At 41.4% G+C, this 24351-nt stretch overlaps 1 protein-coding gene across 1 annotated transcript in view; it reads left to right on the top strand.

Moving 5' to 3' along the window:
* The window catches only part of slc49a4 (solute carrier family 49 member 4), a 44273-nt gene extending 22648 nt beyond the window's left edge, over positions 1 to 21625 (top strand). Inside the window, exons 7-9 of the mRNA XM_040034797.1 lie at positions 7330 to 7457; positions 9343 to 9525; positions 19952 to 21625. Of these exons, the coding sequence (XP_039890731.1) occupies positions 7330 to 7457; positions 9343 to 9525; positions 19952 to 20067 (427 nt within the window). The 3' untranslated portion in view covers positions 20068 to 21625. The remainder of the gene's footprint in view (positions 1 to 7329; positions 7458 to 9342; positions 9526 to 19951) is intronic.
* The last annotated feature ends 2726 nt before the right edge of the window (positions 21626 to 24351 follow it).

Here is a 24351-nt window from a genome sequence, read left to right as displayed (position 1 = left end):
CAATCATATGACCCCCTATGAGCAAGCACTTTGGCGACAGTGGGAAGGAAAAACTCCCTTTTAACAGGAAGAAACCTCCGGCAGAACCAGGCTCAGGGAGGGGCGGGGCCATCTGCTGCGACCGGTTGGGGTGAGAGAAGGAAGACAGGATAAAAGAAATCGCTGTGGAAGAGAGGACAGAGAGTAATAACAGATATGATTCAATGCAGAGAGGTCTGTTAATACATAGTGAGTGAGAGAAAGGTGACTGGAAAGGAAAAAAACTCATGCATCATGGGAATCCCCCGGGCAGCCTACGTCATTGCAGCATAACTAAGGGAGGATTCAGGGTCACATGGTCCAGCCCTAACTATATGCTTTAGGCAAACGGAAGTTTGAAGCCTAATCTAAAAGTAGAGATAGTGTCTGTCTCCTGAATCCAAACTGGAAGCTTGGGTTCCACAGAAGAGGGGCCCTTAAAACTGAGGCTCTCCCTTCCCATTCTACTTTTAAATACTCTAGGACAGTGGTTCTTACCTTGTTGGAAACCGAACCCCCCAGTATGCGCATTCACTGAGGATTATTTTTTTCACATAGATATGTTTTTTATTTGTGCACAAAATGAGCCGTGCATGTCATGGTGGAGGGTCTGCCGAACCCCTGAGACCGACTCACCGAACCCCTTAAGAACCACTGCTCTAGGAACAACAAGTAGGCCTGCAGAGCGAGAGCGAAGTGCTCTAATAGGGTGATATGGTCCTACAAGGTCATTAAGATAAGACGGGGCCTGATTATTTAAGACCTTGTATGTGAGGAGCAGGATTTTGATTTCAATTCTGGATTTAACAGGAAGCCAATGAAGGGAAGCCAAAACAGGAGAAATCTGCTCTCTCTTTCTAGTCCCTGTCAGGACTCTTGCTGCAGCATTTTGGATTAGCTGAAGGCTTTTCAGTGAGTTTTTTTGGACATCCTGACCACTGATATGTAACACATGTCCCTGTTGCACCTGCTAATAAACCTCTCAAATAACCAAACTATATGGACCAAGCAACAATCTCACCCATGTTATGTCACTTTTGCATTGTGTAATAACTTAATTAACTTAAAGTGTGAGTCTGCTGATTCCAGAGCTGAGCTAGTTTTAGCGTTTCTGATTTTAAATGGCATTCAGTCTGTTTATCAAATTAAAACTCAATAGAATCAGTGAGGCGTCAAATTAGAAAATAAACATTTACTGTGACCCCTCATTTTACATTTGCACGCCTTCTTCACAGCTGAATCTGACACATTCATACATCTGAATACAGAGTTGCAGATAGATGGATAGAGACACTCAGTCATTCCTAATCTGGGCGTCGGGTCCACCAAAGCAGAATAAGTTGTGGCATCAGGAGCTGATCGGTGAATTTTAAAAAACCCACACGCATGTCTGTCTTGCAAATTTCCTTCCTTAAACATAAAATTGAACATAAAGCTATACACACCTCACAGATTCATGGAGTTTATGATTATTTGATCTCAAGAGAAAAGACAATGCTGTGTTTGCCAAAAGCCAAAGAGTAGGGAACGATTTATATGGTGATGAAGGTTAAGCACATACACTGAACCCCACTTGAACATTATTTGCATATTTAAAAGAAATGGTAAAATGGAGCCTGGACAAAGTGCACGTGTATTTTTATTTATTTGTTTAATGTAGTTCAATACTAGCTGGAGAGTTGGCAAATGGAATAACATAATGCAAAAAGATTTTGTGAACAAAGTGTTTCTTTATTCAGGAAGCAATGAAATAATCAAGTGTTCTTCGTGAGAACTTTAGTTGCACCTATTTTATATAAAAGGCATATTTAAAAAGTGTTGCCTGTGAATGTTTTTCATTGTGTTAATCACTCTGTTCACTTGGTCTTTGCGTACATATTATATGTTGATGTGTACACCTGCCACTTGCAAGGCTGTATTGTTTCTAACAATGTTAATAATTAATAAATATCATAAAGAACAGTGAAGGTTGATTTGAGGTAAAAATAGGAGCCGCTCTTGCTCCTCTCTCATCTGCTCCCTTTTAATATATGATCTGAGTGCAGCGATGCTGCAATAGAGCGAGGGAAATTGATGCTAATGCAGCTACCACTTCACCTCCAGTGATGGATCGGGAGCCACGCTATGAAGACAAAGTGTGGACTCTGCAAAAGGAAGGGACTCATTCGTGTCTGATAGATGTATATTTGTCGTAGGCTGAGGTGCAATCAGCACTACCAAGCAGATCCAGTGTTTTCTTTAAGTTGTAATCAGGGAAATGAGCCTATAACTCCCGCTGTTAATCAATGAAGCTGTTTGCTGCATTAGGTGAAAGTATATGTAAACAGAACTGTTGAGTTATTGGTGTTGATTGCAATAGTCTTGGAGTCAGTGGATGCATAATTAGTCTTTCTTTGATGCAACACTTGATGGGTAAATGAAATTCCTCCAACCGCTCCTGTGTCGTTTGGGTTGGGTTGTCTTGGGGCTTGATCGTGTGAAAGTGACTGAATATAACTTAAGTTCATCCACTGAACGACGGGCTTGTGGTTGGTTGTGGTGAACACTGAATATCCGTTCATCCATCCATGTTAAAGTTTATTCATCTGTAGTTGGTAATGATTAATCTACCTGTTGAACTGCTGCTGTAAATCCAGAAAGATTCACATTGAAAACAGAAGAAACGCAGCAATTCTTTTGTAGCTTTGTTTTGTCTGTGCAAGTGCTGGAGTGAGGTAAGTGGAGAGATAATTTTGTAGTCGCTGACAGATTATTAGAAAAGGTCTCAATTTTTATTGGAAAGGTCTGAAACAATCAAGCCTGGAGAATGAGTGGAGTCTTTTGGTGAGCTCGGCCTTTCTCTGGCACCTGTCTATATTATATCAATGAAAACTGTTAAGCTACTGTACTTTTTATCTGAATGGAAAGATGATATGAATATTTGTCTGCAGCACATAAATGATCCTGGTTGGAGGACAGCTTTAGAACTGGGAAGATAATAGGACCTGTACAAATGTGCAGTTGCCCTTGTTTGAAGTATGAAGTAAAAGCAGGAGACGATTGTTTAACTTGAGTGTCCTAAAGTTTCATTTCTAAAACAAAGAAACTTCATCTAACAAAAAACAGCACAGCAGTGCCCTTCAGTGCTGCGGAAACCCAGAAAATATGTTAGATCTCGCTTTGTTTACCAGATATGAGAAGGAAAAGCAAGTCCTTTTAAAAATGTTATGGCTTCCTGTGTTACCAGTAAAATAATGCCCCATTCTTTTGACTTAAAGTGAGTCAGACGAATGATATTGCACCTTCAAGCTTTGATGATGATGCCAAGAATGGTATGCATGCTGGTATGTTTTATTAAGAGGAATTATTGATGACTCATCCTCATGCGTGAATGATACATTATAGCCATAATTCTACATGTGCGCCATAATGATGAAGAAAAGTGTATTCTTTTTAGACTCCCCTGCAGTGTGCACCATGGTGTTGCATGACAGGAAGCTGGTATTCTCATGCAGTACTTCCAGTCAACAGGCTCACAGGCCTTTGGGATTTTAGCTCCTAGATACCATCTAGGAGCTAACCTCCATTCTTTGATTGGAAAAATGTTTCTCCAGAAGAAGAAATTACTTTTAAATGTATTAAATTCTTTTTCCATTTCCCCAAAACTTTCTATTCCCCTTTTCTGTTTTTACTTTTTTTTTTCATCAACTTGCTGCATCACAGCATCATTAGATAAATTCCCAGGAAAGATTGTGCTAATGAACAGAACAATCTCTGTCCCTTGTCTCACCCGCTAGCAGCCCTTAAGTTATTAATGTCAAGTTGTAGCTTATTATACGCCACTAGCCGTCCCTCTCCCTTTAGTCAGCACTCTGCGTGCCAGTCGCGAGCACAGTTTGCCACAGGGAGCAGGAAATGTTCTTCTTTAAATGCTGTTTTGCTGCAGGTGTTGCAGTTTCACATTTAAAGTGCTACTGCTGCTTAGCTAAATTTCTTTGGGTGTCAGCACAAGCCCTTTGCCAAAAAATAAATGAATAAATAAAAATCATACACAGGCTCGTGCAAACATTGCGCTCCCTGTGTCTTGGCTCAGTGGATGTTTGAATGGCAGGGACCTCGATCCAGCAGGTTCAATTAGCGGTGGTAGCTGCTCCGAGGTGTGGCCCCTGTCATGAAAACATTTGACAAACAATCTGGCATCTGTGTAATTGTCTGGCCCAGACAGATGCTGATTGGACGACAGCGCCACGACACTGCACACTATTTTTATTTATTTATTTTCCTCCAGATTGAGGAGAGTGGAAAGAATAACTAAAAAGCTTCACTCATTATCTCCCCATTACAAGCTCTGGGGAAAAAGGGGGGGCGAGGGGTGAATACGAAGGAGGTGGCAGAAAACAGAACCAGGTTATTCTCCTTCACATCACGGAGGTCTGAGCTGGAAAATACTCCAATAGAGCAAACGCAAATGAGTATCAGCTGCGGCCTAATTTGTTTTCCCTTCAAACGAGAACAATCTGTGATTGCGTGTTGGTCATCATATTATATCGTTCTTTTCCTTTTTCTTTTGCAGGATGTCTGCTCCTCACTAAAAACGTAGACGAGCCTAAATTATACTAATGATGATATTTCATCATTCCCTGCAGGCACCGGGGAGCAGAAAATGGAATCTGATTCTACATGACTTAAATGATGCTATCTTTATGGCCAATAAATCCTGTTCGGGGAGTGTAAAAGATAGGCTTTTAATTCTGACTTTACCTCATGAGATGACATGACCCTCTTTACTCTGTGAGTAGTGTAACAGTTATATCTTAATCTTATTTAACAAATCCAATGGAAGTGGCTCTTTCATGCGTCATATGTGACAACCTCGTTCCCATGAATGTGACGTATAGTTCCACTTATACAAGAAGTTGTAGTGAATTTTTTTTTTTTTTTTTTTTTTTTTTTTTTTTTTTTTTTTTTTGTTAATTTTAATTAAATTTTTTAAATGCAGTTGTATATTTTTGGTTTTTAACAGCACGCTAAAATATTAGCAAAATGTCTGAAAAAATTTGTGTGCGGGTTCAACTCAAAATATCTTTCAAGTTCTTTTGACTTCAAGAACGCAGTGTAATGTTTACTATTTATATTTGATTTTTGCATAATAATGGAGTTCTGTGACAAAGATCAATAAATTACTGTATATAGGTTTTAAACACAATTTTATCTGCTTGTAATTTTTGAAGAGTAAAGGAAGGAACAGCTCAGTGTTACTGGTCTTACTTCTAAGGGAGGACCTCCTTATCTGTCAATACCCCAAAAAATAACAGAAAGAGAGCAGCAAACAAACAACAACAACAAAAAACCCACAAATATAAAAATGAAATGTATAAGGGACTCAGTGTACAGTTAACTATGATAGTGATATAGAGATCTGGTATCAGGTCTTGATAAGCTGGTCATTTTAAATGTTTCCATGTACATTAGAAATGGCTGCCATGCCTTAAGAAATTTGGTGGTTGAACCTGATAGTATATATTTCATCATTTCATCAAGCCACTGTTCATGTGTGGGAGGAGCTTCCTGCTTCCTTAAGTATAAGGCGCCTTGCAGTGAGTGAAGCAAAGGACATAGAATGCGAATTTTTTATTTTTGAGAGATTGACGTTTCGAGGTGTCTCTCCAAAGATAGCTGTTAGAGCAGAAGGATCAAATTTAACGTTATATATCTCTGAAAAGGTATTAAATCTAAGTTTGAATGAATGAACGAATCCCTTGTGCTAAAACGTCAGACTGCTCTAAATAATAAATCATGCAATGCTACTGTAGTGGAGTCCAAAAAATGCAAATTTGATCGACTTTTAAAAAGAAAAACATGGTTTATGATGGGATATTTTTTTTTATTACTGGTGGCTAACTGTGCACCTCAGTTAGCGACATTTAAACTGACATTCATGAGTTCAAATTTAAAACGTGTCACACGCACCATATTGTGCCAATGAGTAACCAAGCTCTTTATCTAGTGGAGTGGGGATCCAGAGGTGTAGTATAGGAAATAAGCTACTTATGGCATTTTAGTCTAAAGGATCAGATTGGATGTAGTACAGGGGAACAGTCTGTGATCCCCTCTGCAAAGAGATGAGCTCTTGGCTGGTTGCAGACTAAGGATTTCGTCCCTCTCTGGTAGCAGGAGTGGTTGAAGGGTTGTGGACGTGAGCCAGTCAGTGGCAGATGGGTGATGGAGATTTCAGGGGTGTAGCTGTGGGTAGAGAATTGAGATCCCCGTGTAGCACCAAGCACTTGGCCCTCTCGTCTAGCCTGCCGTTGCTATCAGCTCATTCTTGTAAGCAGAAATATGAACCATTTAGTTGGATTTTTTTTTTTCTTCTTCTTTTTCTGAAAAGGCCAACAGAAGGAACCAGGTTATGCATCTTAGCCTCACACAGTGATTTAAAAGACCAAAGGTAAAAATCCAGAGTATAGCTGATTTTCTGTGAATATGGAGATGATATGTAGAGACGATGAGTGACAGCTCATAAAATCCAAAGAGACCATAATTTCATCTAAAAATGCCACCCCGGAACATTCTGAGTAGAGAGCTTCTCATTATCCTTCCAAAGGATGTTTTCCCGCGTCCCCTGGCCCTCGGCAGACTGACAGAACTTCAAAACCTAGTTGAACTAATCAACCATTTTCCAACATGGGTTTTTTATTCTTGCGTTAAGTTCATTGTCAATTTCCGCCCTCCTTCTCTCTCAGCATCTTGTCTGTGAGCAACAAAACAAAAGTAATTAGTGTCTGTCATCGCTAAAGGCTTCTGTAGCTTCATCTAATCTTTCCCATGCATACATATGCATACCCAGAGGAGAAGAGAGGAACCTAATGAACTATGTGGGTTTAGAAAGGGCTACAAAGAGAAACCGCAGAGCTCGAGAGTTTGGGAATGGCCCGATGGCTTGTCTTCCACAATGTAATACAATGTGCATCTCAAGTCTGCCTGCTTAGCTGGTGAGACAAATTGAATCTACTCTTGCAGTAGTGTCTCCTTGTGTAGTGACAAGTGCAACTGATGCACTCAGAAACAAGTGGGAGAAGGAAATGATCTAGCTCTTCTGTGAAACAATGCATGCCTCCAGTAATAGATTATGACACAAGTCGCCGAAGAAACAGACATTGAAAAATTGCATAGATGCTCGTTGTGTTTATGAAGGATGCTTCTTGTTTCTCAAGCAGCTGTCTGTACTCACTTCAGTAGTCTTGAGTGTTTTTTGTCCTTGACATGTTTTACTCATTGCTTTTATGTATTTATAGTCCGCCTTTCCCTCCTTTTCCCAATGCATGCGCTCAGATTTGCAGACTCTATCCGCGGGATGCTGAAGCTGATCCTGGTGCTGATGCTGGCAGGAGCCTCACTGGCCTCTACATGGTTCACACTCACCTGTCTGAGCAGCTATACCCACCTCCCTTCCACTTCAGGTGAGTCCACAGCTGCATAAAATCTATGTATACCTGTGTCACTCGATCTTTATCCAGTGTGGATGGAAACGTCTTCAGTACATGCAGGTCAAAATAACAGGTCTCACAGGCTGTACTGTATATCTGCTACATATTCATCAAAACCAATTCATTCATTGATATCAGTGTTTGGGCTGCCTTTTCCAAAGCCAAATCAAAAGGCAGAGCAGCATGTCACCCGAAGCCACTAATTTTAGTCATCATCATCCATCATCATTCTCCAAGCCCTGGAACTGCCACTTAGCCCAGACACTGGCAGTCTGCAGCTGCCAGGCTCCATCCACCTGGCATCTCATAGAAGAGGGTGGTATGACACTGCAACAAAATCTGCCAAAACCAGTTATTATCCTAGTGTGGGACGGTCACTAGCATTTAAACACCCATAAGCGTAATCTTTGGTTTCTGAGAACAAGCGAAGAAGTTTTAGAGGGAAATGAAATCCTCTATCTGATTTATTACCCATGCAACACAAGTCTGTGGGCCAGAAACCCTAAATTCTAGTATAGTCTGTGTCTTTATTCTGTGTTCTTGGGTAGTTGTGATCAATCATGTCTCTTTCCTTCAAGGGATCTTCTTAAACCTGTTAGGAGCTGGTGGCATATAGGCTAATCTTATAACGCGAGGCGCGTGTGCAGCGGCTGCAGCATTTGATTTGAGCTCTTTGGTAGCACTGAAGGAAAAGAATCAGGGGGGACAGCTGCCTTTGATGGCTGCGGCGTGGCGGTTAGATTCCCAGTCACAGGCAGGCAAGTGGGTACGCTGGGCCCTCAGAGGCACAGTGATTAAAGGGACGTGCAGGCTAATGGGGAGCTCGTTTGGACCAGTCTGCTGTGATAAGGGAGATTGAGGGTGCCGTGATGCTCCAGAGGTGACTGCTTAATCTCGCCGCACATCCGCTCTAATACACGTGTTTTACTTTAGGGCCAGCTGAGGTCTGCAGCTGGGACGAGAGTACGCAAGTGCCTAGCTTACTGAAACATTTCTGATTGGTCTGCAAAGAAGAACACACAAAAACAAACCTGAATTATATTTTCTTTTTCCCCACTTCAGCACATAAATCAGCAGGTGTGTCCAGTGCACACGATTCTCATCATGCACAAAGAGCAAACAAGGCGAGCTGTTTATTATATGGACATCTGTGCATTTTGGAAGTAGAAAAAGGAATTTTATTTTTAATGTACTGTTGATTCTGTGAAATGAGTTGCATTTTGATTCAGAATGGGAATGAAGTTTTTTGTTACATACATTTATGGAAATGCAAACCAAGTGCATTTAAAAACACCACCCAGGCCTTAGTTTCAAGTACATGTACTATTATATTTGCACCCTCCACTGAGCACCTGCAACCTTTAAAGCGGTCCTTTCTAAAACTGAGCGCATAAAGTGGGAATAGAATAACAACACAGTAAGGCAGAAAAACACATTTCAAATTGCAAAACTGCCACATTCAGCTAATCAGTGTGACACTTCAGACCAGGTATAAGTGATGGTGGGCTTGGGGTAGATGTGACTTGTTGTTTGGGTTACAAACTGGCCATTTTCTGTCAATACACCTCCAGTATATTGCTTTTGTTTGTGTTAAATTGCCACCTGAAGGGCTGGCAAATGAAATGTTGTTTTTAGGATGAGGGTTCGTCATAAATCTCAGTGCTGCTGAAAGCAAATGGTAGAGTACGAAGCTGTGGAAGGTGGAATAAATCACTACCGCTGTTCCATAAAGTTGACCAGTATGGCATCTTGTTTTAAAAAAAAAAAAAAAAATTGCTCATTTGAGATTTGAAACCCTCTTTCATCAAAGCTTCCAATTAAACTGTAGCTTATTCTGCCCCACTCTCTGTTTTCACAGCAATCCTGTACACTTCCTGCATCCTGGTCGGCATTTTTATTAACAGCAGTGTTCCGATATTCTTCGAGCTGTTCATTGAGACGGTGTACCCGGTCCCTGAAGGCATCACCTGTGGAGTCGTCACTTTCCTGGGTAACCTCGTCACGGGCCTGCTCCTCTTCTTCCTCACCTTTTACTGTAAAGGTATGCTCAAAACATAAATGCTCATTCATTCATTCATTTAATGCGCTCATTTTCACCCCTATTCTGCCCTCGTTTAGTGTCATGGGGTAAGAACAACACCAGTTAAAGCACTAATTCGTGTACTTTACGAGGCTCTACGAGCAAAAGTGTAATATAGTAGTCATAACAAACAGTTCTCATCTCTGAGAAAACAATACTGTGTTACTGCTCAACAATCCCCTTATGCTTACTTTGAAAGTCCAGTCGTTGCTACACAGCTAGCCCTGCCTCAGTCTTGTTGACTGGGTGAGCATGTTGTTGTTGTTGTTGTTGTTGTTGTGGCAGTCCTTGTCATCAGCTGCCTCTTTAGTAAGTTGTTCTGACAGAATGACTTCAACTCCACCATCTTGGACTGCATGTGGCAACACTAGCCTTTGTTCTGTTCTGGAGCTCCACTGCGATCTCAAGGGTCGGCCTTAGGAGGTGGTAAACACTGGTTTCTGAGGAGAACAAGTACTTCTGTCATCAGCTGCAGGCCAATGCCAAGGAGTTGGAGTTCACTCAGCAGCCCGGATGCTCACTGGAGAGGCATCGGATTACACTGATTGCCTATTTGCTTATAATATATATATATGTTACAAAATGATTAAGATATTTGCTCGAGACAACTTTATGAACTCCTTAAACTTATTAGGAAATCACAAAGTGTGCGTGTGCCCCAGTGTGCATGCACATGCTCTTGCCCAGCATGAATAGCATGAAAATCTGATAATTATATCTTCATTAGTGTAGTGGCTTTCAAATGGTGGGGCATGAAGCCTCTGCAGGTGGGGTGCAGACAACCAGGTGAGAAAATGTGAAGCGAAATTAGTTTGCATTTTATTTTTAATATGTGGGGGGTATAAAAACAGAGAAGCGCTGCTGCTGCTGCTGCTGCTGCTGCTGTTGTTGCACCGACCTTTATTCTATTTTGATTCAATTAAGATGAAGTTTAATCCTTTTTTTAATCATTATTATTATTATTATTATTATTATTGATATTTGATGGAAAAACTCTGTAGAGAACCTTTTCAGCTTTTGAACAGGGGCACGCCAGAAAGTGTGAAAACCACTGCATTGGTGTACCATCACTAAGAGCAGTTGTAATTTCTCATAATTAGATGACAAGTTGGGTTCTTCTTTCTGTTTTGTTTTTGCTCCCGAGACGGCGTCATTTTTGACAGCGCGGGGCGAAGAACGGTTTTCTGTTCCTGTAAAGGTTTCTCACACTTCCCAAAATCTGGAGTTTTCATTGTTTACTAAAATCCATTATAGCCCTATAGACGCAGCAGATAAAAGAGGGGGAGGGGGGCAGCAGGAAAATTAGGTTTCCGTGCGATTGACATGTTTAGAACAAAGAGAGAAACTTCCTGCTGAAATTTAGCCAAAGCCTCATCTTTTCGTTGCAGTGTGACAGAGTTTGATATGATAACCTGCTTCTCTTCTACCTTTGTGGTTTTCACAGGAGGAAGTGAAAGTAAAACAAACCCAAAAGTGTGTCTGTGTGTGTGTGTGTGTGTGTGTGTGTGTGTGTGTGTGCGCGCACATGCATGCATAGGTGCGTGTATTTACAACCACGTGAATGTGTGTGTTGGTGTGTACACGGGACCATGTTTTTCCCTGTGGTCTTTGCCCACCTGCCTTCAGTTTCTCTGTAAGTTTTGTTGTTCAAAGCTCCAATTATCTGCTGTTACACATCCATCACAGACAGGCACTTCTTTCACCCTGTTTGTTTGAATGAATACGATATTTTCAGAAGCCTATAAATATTTATGAGCTTCATTTTCGAAGTCCTTGTGATTGCTCCAAGGCTACTGACAGCGGCTGCCTGAAAACTGCATCTCAATCCTGCCTTCTGGGTTGTTTTGCCAGTGCAGAGGGAATACGAATGTTTGACCAGAGGCCCTCGGGATCCACTAACAAGTACAACAACCAGATCATGAAACCTGCTTGCCTTGCTGGGAGGGAGGAAAAAAGGCTGTAGCGTGATACAGATGGCATTATGGGACAATTTCAAGACTTCAGCTAACAGTTTTCATCCCGGGTTAATCTGTAGGTCATATTTGAAAATGGTGAAATGTTGCTGAGGTGAAGTTCACAGCATTTTTACTTCTCTTTTCACATTTCCCAAGTGTCAGTAATTTGTTGTGGATTCTTGCTGTGCGGCTGTCATTTTAGGATATTCTTGTTACTTTATGAGCTGAGATGGCCTCCAGCAATTTAAAATGTGTAACTGAAGCACTGCAGTACACTTTCACTGACGCGCAAGTTCCTAGTCCATGTTTGAGCACCTCCTGTCTTCTGAGAAATGATTTTGTCACGTTTTAGTTTACAGTAAACTAAAACTACCTGCTGCTGTCACAACTTTCTTACCCAGATAGATGGTAGAAAAACTCTGAGCTCAGATTGTTTTACTTCCAAGATTACAGCAGCAAAGTAGACATTTGGGACTTCAGTCATCTGATAGAGATGGTTGGATTTTAAATAAAATTTTACAATTCCAATTTATTTGCTATTAGAAGCAGGTTTTCAGTTGCACCAGTAAGTCAGATGAAGTCTTTTCATAGAAGAAAATATGAATCTGTTAGAGTTTTTTTGTTGTTGTTTTTTTAAATTAGGATAACCGGTGGAGTGTCTCCCTATATAAGCCAGTGATGAAGCGATGACCTGTCCAGTGTGTACTTTATCCACCCTGTGTCAGCTGTTATAGTCTTCAACCACTCTGCAACACTGAGTTGGATAACCAGTTAAAAAAAAAAAAAAAAAAAAAAAGATGGATGGAACCGGAAACGTGTCAGTACAGTAGTAAATCATAGATCACACAGAATTGCTTTGGGTAGAGCAGCCGCACACATGGACACACACACTAATCACAAGAGTAGGACTTATAAAGAATACATGCTGTACCCTCTGCTCCACACCCGTCTGCAGCACCTGCTGATGGACTGCTTTGTCTGTGTGTGGGGTCCATTCTTTGCATGTTATTGTGCACTTAATATATTGCTGCATGTCTATGTGTATGCACACATGTGTCTTTGAGGGAAGGTGTGTGAGCGTGTGTGAGCGAGCTAAAGGGTTTCTGTTGTGCTGAGATGAGTCCTGACAGCTTCCTGTGACAGCTGGGGAGAAGATCAAGCTGAGATGATGGAGGCCTTTGCTGCTCTTTTTCTTCACTTCTCACCCCAAAGTTGGGAAGGATGTATCGGAGTTCTCTTGTCAGTTCTCACTGCTGCAGGCGTTTTAATTTGAGTTTGCAGAATCTGTGCCGATTGCCACCTACAGTCTGTTTTACCTGCCAAATTCGCATGAAATCAACCATTGTCTGAGGTCAGATATCATTAGTAAGATAAATTAGCGTATTGTGCATATAATGATATAAATGGTGTAATTTGGTTGTCGGAAAGTTGTCTGTATAGACGAAGTGAAATATGAGCCTGTGGCCCAGCAATGAGGGGATCTGATGACTGTTAAGTCTGAGATACTTAGCTGGCATTGTTTGGGGTTGTCTCCTTTGGGTGACATGTTCACTTGAAATCAATGCATAGTTGTTCTTGGCGATTAGGGTTTATCTACAGAAACATTTCCTGATTGCAGTGGGGTCTTCCATATGCAAATTATGTTCTTAAACTAAAAGAACACCTATATGAATTTTAAACCAATGTGAAGCACTATACACCATCCTCACCATGTCAAATGATGGAGTACCCTTTCCTATCCATTTGCTTCCGTACTTCCAGCAGTTTCAGAGACTTATCGGCTCAACTTCAAGGCACAGTGACATCAGTTTCAGCTTACCACAGATAGATGGGTATCTGTCTGTCTCATCTGACCTAATTACCACATCAGTGCAGAACTGTTCTTAAAAATAAAAAATAAAAAAAGTAATCCTCGCATACAGTACTGTGTCAAAGTCTTGAGGTACTCCTAATTTCTTTATATTTTATTAGGTATATTTGTGCAGTGAGTTATTGGTAAAACAAAACATGCATGAAGTTACAGCACAGCCTGAACTCTTTGGCAGCTTTCTTGTCATTTCTTTAAGCAGTCTTCAGGAATAGTTCTCCAGGCTTCTTGAAGGACATTCAAAGCTCTTCTTTGGAATTTGGCTGCTTTTTGTTGCATTTTGTGTCATATGGATCCCACATTGCTTCAGTAATGAGATCCAGGATCCTGGGAGCCCAGTTCAATGCTGATAATGTTCCTTGGAGTGTTTTAAAATTCATATGAGTTTGCTGGCAGCACGCTGAGATATGTTTTTGGCTAATACTACTTTGGGAATCACCTTGTTGGTGCAAAAAAGCATTTTCATCTTTCCTATTTCACACAACGCGCTCTGTTTAGACCCAGAGCAAACAATATTGTTTGACTGATGGCCCTTAATATAAAGACTTCGGACTTTACATTTCCCAATTTTTGCTTTAGGTTATTTTGTTATTTACATAATAATGTAGATAACCTAATAATTATCCTTGTTGCTGTTTTAGAGAGGAGCGGTGCTTCAAAGGATAGTTGCAGATTTCTGTCAGAATCTGCAGATACAAATAAAATGTTCATGTTTCTCCAACGCTGTCTTCCCAACAGTTTCACTGACATCTACGCTGGATGTCCAGGAAGCGTTCGTGATGTCTTCTCCGGAGCTGATAATTGGCGTCTGTCTTGTGTCAGTGACGTAAAAGACGGATTTAATGCGACTTGACCATTCAAACAGCAGTCGCCTTCTAAAACATCAGATATGTATCGGATTCAGTACCACATACGAAAGTGACCCAGATCGGATTTGAAAATATTGGATTTATGCCGTTCACACTGTCACACCATGATCAGATATGGGTCGCATAGGGTCAAAAAAATCGGATTTGATGCGCTTTCGCCTGCAGTGTGAATGTAGCCTAAGTTCACTATTTGAGTGAAAATGATCAGGTATTAAGCAGCCAAGAAAAGTCCAAAAGAAAACTTTGAAAGTCTTTCATCGGTGTAACTCTACTGTGGGAGAAGTGTCCGATTTGAGTGTGGATATTAAACTGTGACTGTAACCATTGATCTTTAAAAAAAACAAAAGGCAGGTGGGCGTGTCCTTCCTGGTCTATAAATTGGCAGCACTCTGTTCTGTTGAGCAGATCACTCCTGCAAGAATAAATTTAGATTATTATGTAAATTCCCTTTGGAGTGTTTTAGTGGGCTGGCTAATTGCTCTAATGTCCTTTCTTTACTCTCATATTGTATTTAGCAAGTCATGTGCAAACTTCAACCCCCCTTCACCTTCTGATATTCATGAATATGGCAACTTTCGCCTTTAAAGATGTCCACCTATTCCCAGTTTATTGTTCAGTTTAGGGTTTTCCTTTTGGCTGCCCACTGCCTCGTTATGCATTCTGAATTATAGCTCCTTCTCCCTGAGAGCGAGGGGGCGTTTATGAATTTACCCTCTTGTCCGTTTTAGTATCTGTGAGGAGCTGGTCTTGGATCAGTGAGCTCTAACTGGCCTCTTGACTGTCATGTTTTAAAACATTCCCAAAAGTCTCTAAACCATGTGACTCAGAAACGTGAACGGAGCCTCTGGGCCGTATATCTGTACTTGTCCCTCTTTTCCGATTTCATCTGCTGCGCATTTGTGTCATTTTGTAGCGAGCATGGAGGGGAATGCAAATCAGCAGAGGTATTGTGGAGGAAGAAGAGCGCTAGGAGGTGGAGGATGAGTGGAACTTCAGTTGCATAGGAGGAAAACACAAATTATTCACTATTGAGAAACAATTGGCACAGTTCTAAGGTCCCAGGGCTTCTTTTCTTTTTCTTTTGGCTAAACTTTATAGTCTCTGAAGTGAAAACGCCTTCGCTGCCTTTTTCAAGCCCCTATAAAGATGGCGGAGAGGTTAAAAAGAAAGAAAAGGCAGACAACCTTTCTTTGTGTAGGACTCCTGAGAGAATAAAAGTTTCATTTGCTGCTTTTCATTTTTGCAACAGTGCCACACACACCTTTGCACTCATTCTCAGTGATCTCCTTAAGTAAGTGTACTGTACTGTACGTACCAACCTGTACGCAGACAGTTGTCATTTTGTGATGGATGGTCTTTACACCAAGCTGAGGTCGCTATCTTCATGCGTGACCCCAATCCTCTCAAACAAAGGCGACGGCCGTAAAGGAGAAGCGAGCTTCATTAATTATACCGCTGCATTGACCTCAATTAAGACTGATTAAGGCCATAAGATGCTTGTCGGCACACGTCTCAGTCTTCATCTGTAGCACCTTTCTGCTGACCTGGCAGCCATAGTAATGGGCTGTTATTATGATTGACTGTCCAGTGTTCACAGCGGTGTCCTCTGACTGTGATCATACAGTCACAGTGAACCCAGTGTAGTTCATGACATCAGCCACAAATGGCAATCCGACTGATCGCTGATGTCCTGTTAGAATCAGGAGACTGATGATGGTCAAGAATGCCATCTTACATCTGTGCTCGAATCAAAACAATCTGAATAGGTAAGTATTAAAACTTTAGCAGAGTTGAATAACAAGAACATGAGTGTGACCTGGTTTTGTTTTTTTTTTTTATTTGGATCCCTCCACAATTCACAAGAATCTCCTCTCATACTTCAGTGCTTAATCAACTTCCAATGAAATCAAAGCCATGTGTATCATTTTCCATTCCAACAAGAACTGTTATTCACACGAGCGCTGAGCTCGACTGTAATATTCATAGTGTCTGCGTGTGCCCCTCTGCTGCCCGTGCAGAAATGCTGTCGTTAGGATCATTTATGGAATAGTAATATCTTAATCTGGGTTAGGTCTGGTCAAGAACAAGGTCTTTGGCAGTATTAACACAACTTAGCAAAATAGCAAATGAGCCAGTGGCTTGAAATATAACTTTGCTACCTGTTGCATGCTGCTTGTATCCTTGTATACAGTGATCGTGATCTTATTGGCATGATTTTATGTAGACACGTTGAGACATGCACTTTTTTTTTTTCTATATTATTTCTAATATAATTCAGACTTCAGATCAAAGTGGGCTGTACGTGGCCCACGATGCAAAATTAGCTTGTAGTTAAAGTCTTGGGGATGATTGACTCACAGAGCAGACAGGAACATTAGGCAGGAGTAGATTTTGATGTTAGATTGATAGTGTTTGATAGCACAGTACAATGAAAGTCACCCAGTCAGTCTTTCACTTTTATTTCCCCCCTTTGCGCCGGAAAACACAAGTCTGTTATAGATTAATGACTCATCTTTTTTTAAGACTTTCAGGGCAGAACATCTAAAGATCAATCTTGGCCACTGACATGGATAAATGTCACGTTTTTTGGCGACGGCCAGCACGGCCATGATAATAAACACCCTCTGGATGTGATCTGAGGTTTTCCTGTTCACAGATCTCTACAAGCCGACACAGTGATGCAGTCGTATGACAGAAAATGTATTTATTTATTTTCAACTGATCACCACAATGATGCAACATGATTATTACTGCAGGTGCTGTGATGCTTCTTATCTATTCGTTGGTTCTGAGACTACAAAGATCCGACCAAACGTTTACTCTGCGATGTCATGTAAACTGTCAGACGATGACACGGTATGTCAGTGTGTCCTAATGAGCAGGCTGCATGCTCTGTGAACAGAGGGGCAGACGATGTCATGCTGCACATTTAGTTTTGCTCTGTCGTTGCGGTTACATTCCACCATAGCAGCTGGAATAAGCCAGACAAGGTTTGGAAATTAAAAATAAACCCACTGCATTAAGTTTTACGTGTGTGTTTTTAAACTTGGAGCAGTTCATTCATCCTCATAATGCCATAGCAGCACTGACAGGGACAATTAGTAGGGACTGGTAGAGATAAGAGGACAAAGGATGAGAGAGAAAAACTTCTTTACAGAAATGGGTTTTACCAGCTCCTCAGCTTCTATTTCATAAAACATTCCCCGTCATCACCACCTTCCTCTTAGACAACCTGTTTATCAGTAACTTAAAAACCCCACAAAATGCTTCAGTGCTGAGTATAAAAGCCTAATAATCAAATATGTAACAGCATGAGGAAAAGCACAAGAGGGAATTTATAAAAAACATCCAAAATACTGTAGAAAAATGATGAAAATGGGTTTGAAACACTTTTTTTTTTTTTCTCTCTCTCTCTCAAAGCTTTTTAAGTGTTTCAAAACCAATAGTCCAGCAAGTGCTCAGCCTTGAGTTTACGACAGAAATCAGCTGCTCGCTACGTTGAAGGAAAGTGTGCAGGAATGCAACGCATCTCGAGCCAGAGGAAGCGTTAAGATATTATAATGGTCATTAATGCAAACAGGTGATCGGATGAGCTTCAAAGACTTGGAGCTACTTTCACTTCTTTCTTTGCTGCTTCCTTTTATTCAATTTTAATCTTCTCCCTTCCTCCTCTGCTCCTGAGTTCCCGTTTGCTCACTCAGACTTGAACTCCCTTTCCTCCATACTTGGCTTCACGTGCGTCTTTAGAAATCAGAGAGGAGTAATTGGCCATTTTCACCACATCACTTGGTTGAATTACTCTGATTGCTAAACTCCACATTAGCATTCATTTAGGGCCGTGGGCTCAGACCCACACGCTCGCACACTTTGTCTCTAACTTTAAATGGACACGTCTTTGTTGTGGGAACGTGTAAGATAGGGAGACAGTTAGACAGAGACTGCAGGTCAGATAAACACAACTCCATTAACCTGCCTCCTTGCCAGGTCTCCTGCTGTCCGGCTCGCACGGTTCTGATTAATGAGGCTGATTCAGGAGTCTTGACTTCTCTCTGCAAACACCCTTATCCAATCCCTCACCTCCCTCTCCCCTCAAGCCCCTTCACCACCTTCTTTTTGCCCCAGTTTATCCTTTACTTTCATCTTCGCACTTCTGGCCGCACATTATTCCTCCTCACGAAAGCGGTGACGCATCAATCATGTGGATTTGTGTCGTACGGCCAGGACTCATAATTTACCACAAAGAGGCTGTGCTGTGCAGTCCGAGCAGCGAGCTCTTCAAGCATCGATCTGGTCAGCTGATTAATGACTTTATGAAAAGGATGCCGACTGGACACGGAGTTGAGCCGGTGTGAGTTGTGACACATTGTCCTGGCATGTATTCATGGATTCTGCTGCCTGTTATAACCTGATTTTCTCTATATTTACTCTGTCAGCTTCCTGCTTCCACTGCAGCCTGTATCCTGGCTGAGATATTGGCCTTCACCAAGCGGGAAAGATTCAGCCTAACATCTTTGTCAGGACAGAGCCTCAAACACCTGCAACTCGCAGCCCTCGCTGCGAGACGAGCAGCTTCCCAGCGAGGGCTGCTTACTGCACGTGAAAGGAAGAATTTATCGATTTGCGTTTTGTCCAGGCTTTAGACCCGCGTTTACGCGTGCGCGCACGTGCAAGCGTGCATGATGACAATCTGTGGCACGCATCACGGAGGCTGAACAAGCAGAGGTTATGTGTCTGAGTGCTGGTGAGTTAAGATGCCGGCGGTTCAGCGCTGGTGTGAGGCTCCCATCTGCCCTCCAGATTCAGCATTATTGCAGACAGCCAGAGCACCTCTCCTGTGGTTAATGGAGCTTGAACAGAGCAGAGAAAATAGAACACCTCATTCTGCACCATGTTTAGGTTCAAGTGTAGGTCAATGATAATAGGGAACACTGCCAATATCATTGAATTATTGAGAGTGATTATGAAAGACGGCACAGGCTGCTTCTGTTTTGTGTGGCATGTCAGAAACTCCTGTTGATTAGCCATTAGGGCTGTTAATGCTAATTAATCATTCAGTGTCATTTCATGTGAACATCTCCTTTAGGTTTCTGTATATATGTGGAGTCATATTATTATAAAGGAGCACAGTGTCATATGTAGGGGTTTGCTGCTGTGTACCAGGAACTCTGGTCGTGTCCTTTTCAGATCCTTTTTATTTTTTGACGTGACCACCAATACCACAGTCATTTAACCATGATGATAGAGTCTTAATTGGCCATGATGAGAGCCTAACCAAGATTTTGCTACAGTTCAGATCAGCTGATATCAAAGCTGACCCTCAGTTTGATGCTCCTTTTGCACATTTAAAAAATACAAGTACAGCGATGCTTTTTAGGTTGCTTCTTACTCTGGCCAGCTTATGCTTTCCAGATATGTGCACAGAGGTGAATTGTGGGATCTCTTTTAAATATAGTGGTACTGACTGAAAGTTATCAGGAAGCCAAGAGGGAAAAGGTTGAAGAGGCAAATGAGAAATGCACAGTTGTCCATCACAATCAGAGTGTGGCTGTCTCCCAAACCATTTCGATAGGGGTCTGGTTTAACTAGGCCAAAATGACTGTTTGGTACCACTGCTAAGTAGGAAAACTTTCTTAAAGCTCTTTGGTGATTGAACAGAAATCTAACTCGTGCTTGTTCCCTTTCTTGTCTTCATCTAGATGTGTCGTGGCTGAACTGGTGTCTAACTGGCTCCTGTCTCTTCAGCCTCGTCCTCATCCTCTTCTTCAGGGAGTCCTACGATCGCCTCTACCTGGACGTCTTTGTCTCTGTGTGACACTATGAGGATGCAAATGTGCAACTGAATAATAAAGGACTAAATGATGACTCTTGCACAACGAAGATGAGAAAAGGGAGATGAAGGGCAAGTGAACCACCTGCGCTCTTTTAACATGTAATGTTTTAGGAATAAGCGTGATCTCAATGTTTACTCTTTATAGGTGATCGACTCAACGCCATATGACTGTTTAACTCGTTATTACCTCCTTTTGTCTCAGTGTTTGTATGTAAACGAGCTTTTGTGACGGCTTGAGTTTTCTTTACCGGGTACAGCATGACGGACGGTTGTTTATTAACTGATGATGTAACATTTAAAGCTGTAATCAGTGTGCCCCCCCCCCCTCTTCCCGCCTTCCTGCCATGCGGCTGTTTGCATCCCTCCTCCTGATCATCATCCCTGCAGAAACTGGACACGCTCAAAATTACTGCACATCACGTTTACTACAGATCGGCATCAGAGGTGTGCCCCTAACGAGGGTGGAAAGGAAACGTTTCCTCAGCCAATCAGCAGGCCTGGCTGTACTGGATCTCCTGGTGTTGTCGGCTGTTGCAGATGTGCTCGTGGTGAGTTTGCCTGTAATATTGCCTGTCAGTGAGAGGCAGGGACTCGCTCCCTGTTTTATCAGCCTCTCGAGACGAATCTCATGGAAAAAAATCTCCCAGATTTCGAGACATGGGCCAGGACCAGACACACCTGGAGTCTTCTACCAATCTGCTGCACATGTGGAAGAAATAAAATGCTCTCTGTGTTCTGCCTGTTTATAGATAACTGTATCAATTTCTGGGAGGTTTGCTTTTTAATTTGACATTCGTTTGGGGTTTTTTTTTGTTTTGTTTTGTTTTGTTTTTGTTTGTTTTTTTTGATCGTTTTTATTCATCTGTTTCCTCAGAAATCTGCCAGTATTTACTGGAAACATCTCAACACTAACAAAGCTAAAGAGTTAAAAAAGAAAAATCATAACAGGATGAAAATTTCAACCCCTGCTAAGATCCACAAAGATGAGACAGGTTGTTATTATACAGACTGGATTACGCAACATTTGAATTGCCAAGCTGCTGGTCTCCAAAGCACCAGCGGGTGTTTTGCAGCAAACATCTGTCACTTACATTTCTAACTTGTTCATGTTTGTGTCTTTGCCTTGCACATCACTTATGACAGAAGTGTTTGTGTTTTCCTTTAGGTCCTCTAAACGGTTTCCTGGTGCTTTTTTGTCTTTTTCTTTCTTTCACACTTTTTTTTTTTTTTTTTTTTTTTTTTTGTACGGGGGAAAAAAAAGGGGACGTGTTGCCTTAATTGCCCAGTGCAGTGCGTTCAGCCTCCCTCTCCTCTACACTGTGACTATTTTATGTGTAAATTTTGTAAAAGGTCATGTTGTTCTGTTTTGTGGCACACGCTCTGGTCACACTGTGGTGTCCCGGGTTTTGGTGATAAATGTTCTGTGGAAACGAACAAACATGACTGTCAGATATTTCCAGCACCTTATTAAAGAGCATTTTACAAATAATACTGCTGCTGTTCTCCTATTGTTATGCTAATAAAGGTTATTGAAAACGTACCTCTGGATAACTTGTAGCCACCTGACATCAATTTGTGCTTCCCAGAGTTAATCTTTGATTTTAGTTTCTTTGGCCACTGACCTGTTCATTTGTTGCTTTTTTTTCCTTTCACATCAGTGTTCTCTGACCTTTCCCCAGAGGACACTTGCCTTTGTTCAGAAGCAGATGTTTCCTGTGCTGTGCGCTCACACAGCTTTTTCAAACACTGTGTCCCTCTCACTTTAACGCACCCTGTTTAGGCTTGACATACATTGCACTGTGATCCTTAGTCAAAATGCAGTCTTCAACATTATGGATCATCACTTGTGCTCCATGCACATGCTAGTATGTATACAAAACACGGACCATCGCTCATTGAAGTCTCAAATTTATTTTTTAGCATGTTCTTGGGTTGTTTACAACCGTTCTATCAGTTCACAAGAACTGATAGTAGTAGTTATCAACCCACTTTAGCAAGTATATTTGGTAAGGTGCAATTATCAATTGTATAAGCTGAGTCACAAAGATGCAGACCAGCAGTTATTGTAAGAAACATGCAGGTAAAATGCAAAACTAAAGCTCACACTATGAAGTTGTTTATAGAAAGTAAGTCATGTTATTTTAAAATAACTGCATTAAACATCTCTTCTCTGAATGCAGAACTTATTATAGCTTGAAGCAGATTTCAGTTCAATTCGATTGAATTTTATTTATACACCACTAATTCACAACAGCAGTCACCTCAATCGCTTCGGTTGCTTAAAATTTAAAAATAAAGGCCTTACAGTAACAAAAGTCTCCAACAGTCTAACAGTTCCCTATGACCAAGCATTTGGCAGCAGCAGGAAGGAAAATCTCCCCTTTAACAGGGCATATTACTGCGACATTTGGATGGTAAACAACATGAAAGCATGGATCTGTCCTGCTCTGCATCAACAGCCAGTGGTGCTGGTGGTGTGAGGGTATCGGGCATCTTTTCTTGCAACACTTTGGGCCTCTTAGCACTAACCGAGCATCATAAAGAGCCACATTCTGCCCGAATATTGTTGCTGCCCATGCTCATTACTTGTGAGTACAGTGTTCCCATCTTCTGGTGGCTGCTTCTGATAGGATAGTGCACGACATCAATTAATGCTTTTTATAACATCAATCACAAATACTTGGCTTACACAGCTTGTCACACTGGAAAACATAAGATTGTGCTACAAATAAATATTTACTAACATAATAAAACATAAGTTTTCACGTCTTGAGTTGCAGAACTTTGTGTTCACACTTGTATTGGCGATTGGGCCTTTAAGAAGCAGGTTGCATCACACTCTGGTGGGACCTGGACTTGTTTTCTGTTATTCTGGCAGCACAGCAACCTCCATGCACATCATCCTGAGGCAGGAGGAGAGGAAGCTCCCAGGAGGACACCTGCATTCTAGGAAATCTTTCAGTTTTCCTGCTTTTGTCTCTCTTTGGATAAAAATCAGGAAGAAGATGCTTCACCCATTATCTCACTGTTTTTAGAGCCTTACATTACATCCATCCTGCCTGCACGGTCCCCTCCCTCTGGTGGACCAGCTGGGGATGAGCTCATGCTCTGTTGCTGGCGAGAAAAGGTCTCTGGGGCGAGTGTGTATGCTACAGTCATCAGTCTGGTTCCAATTACTATGAGTGGCTCTTCGTGTGAACTAAAAGATGCTGCGATTTATCGAACCCTCTGTACAATATTATTCTGTTGCGAACTTAAAGCTTTGAGCTATTCAGAATCAGAATCAGAATCAGAATTGCCATTGAGACTGGCAGGAGTTGTGACCTGGGCCAAGACCTTTATCAGGGGTCAGATTCACAAAGTGACATAAAAAATAAGTAAAATCAGATTTGATGGTTTTAGGTTGGGTGTGCCGTAAAAAATTATTGCACGGCATTTGAAGCAAGCCTGCAGGGACATAAAATGAGTCCACTTTACGTCCCTGCTGATCCATGATGATCTGTTTGGTTTTGAAGACACTACCACAGTTAAAATAAATGTGCCTTCTTATGCCTTTTTTTGTTTTGTTTTATTGGGAGTTTATCAACAAAGGTTCAGTTTTTTCCTCCTATCTTCCATCCTTTTTGTCCCCTGTGATTGGGCAAAAATTGGACATGACATAACACCGAGATTTTTTTTTTCAAATTAATCAACAACGCAGATTAAGAAAACTCTGAGGTTATTAATTGATACATTTTTTTTGCCGTGGGTGTGTTTGTTTGTTTATTTGCAGTATCAAAGTCCAAGAAATGGTTCCAAGGGAAGGTCGATTACTCGTTACAAGTGGTTGTCAAGCCAAACTCCCGGAGCTGTTTATATAAAAGCAGCTGTTGTTCAGTAAAACTTTATCATGAAACTGGAATGGTGTCCAAGCAGCCATTGTTGATGGTGGAGCTGGAGGATTTTAACTTCATAAACACAAGAACACAGAATCGATGTGCACATTGGGGACTTAATGATTCAGTCCCATGCAGAACTTGTGAGTTTGCTCACTTACAAAGATATGCACAGTCTCTAATTTTGTTAGTTTCATTTTCATGGAGACAGAATATCAACCAAAAATCTCAGAAGCTTGGTGGGAAGATGAAAACTGTTTGGAAAATAACCTTCTAGGACCTGGCGTCCACATATGAGGACATCACATTTTGGGTTATTTAGACCAAAATACAGAATTTTGCTCTACAAGGGCCTGATATCCACTTACCAGGACATTATACTGCCACTGAA

This window comes from Simochromis diagramma, unplaced genomic scaffold (assembly GCF_900408965.1).
Source record: "Simochromis diagramma unplaced genomic scaffold, fSimDia1.1 OVJJ01000091.1, whole genome shotgun sequence".
Taxonomy (NCBI): Eukaryota; Metazoa; Chordata; class Actinopteri; order Cichliformes; family Cichlidae; genus Simochromis; species Simochromis diagramma.
Note: the sequence above shows the minus strand (reverse complement) of the source record. Positions and strands in the feature narration are given on the sequence as shown.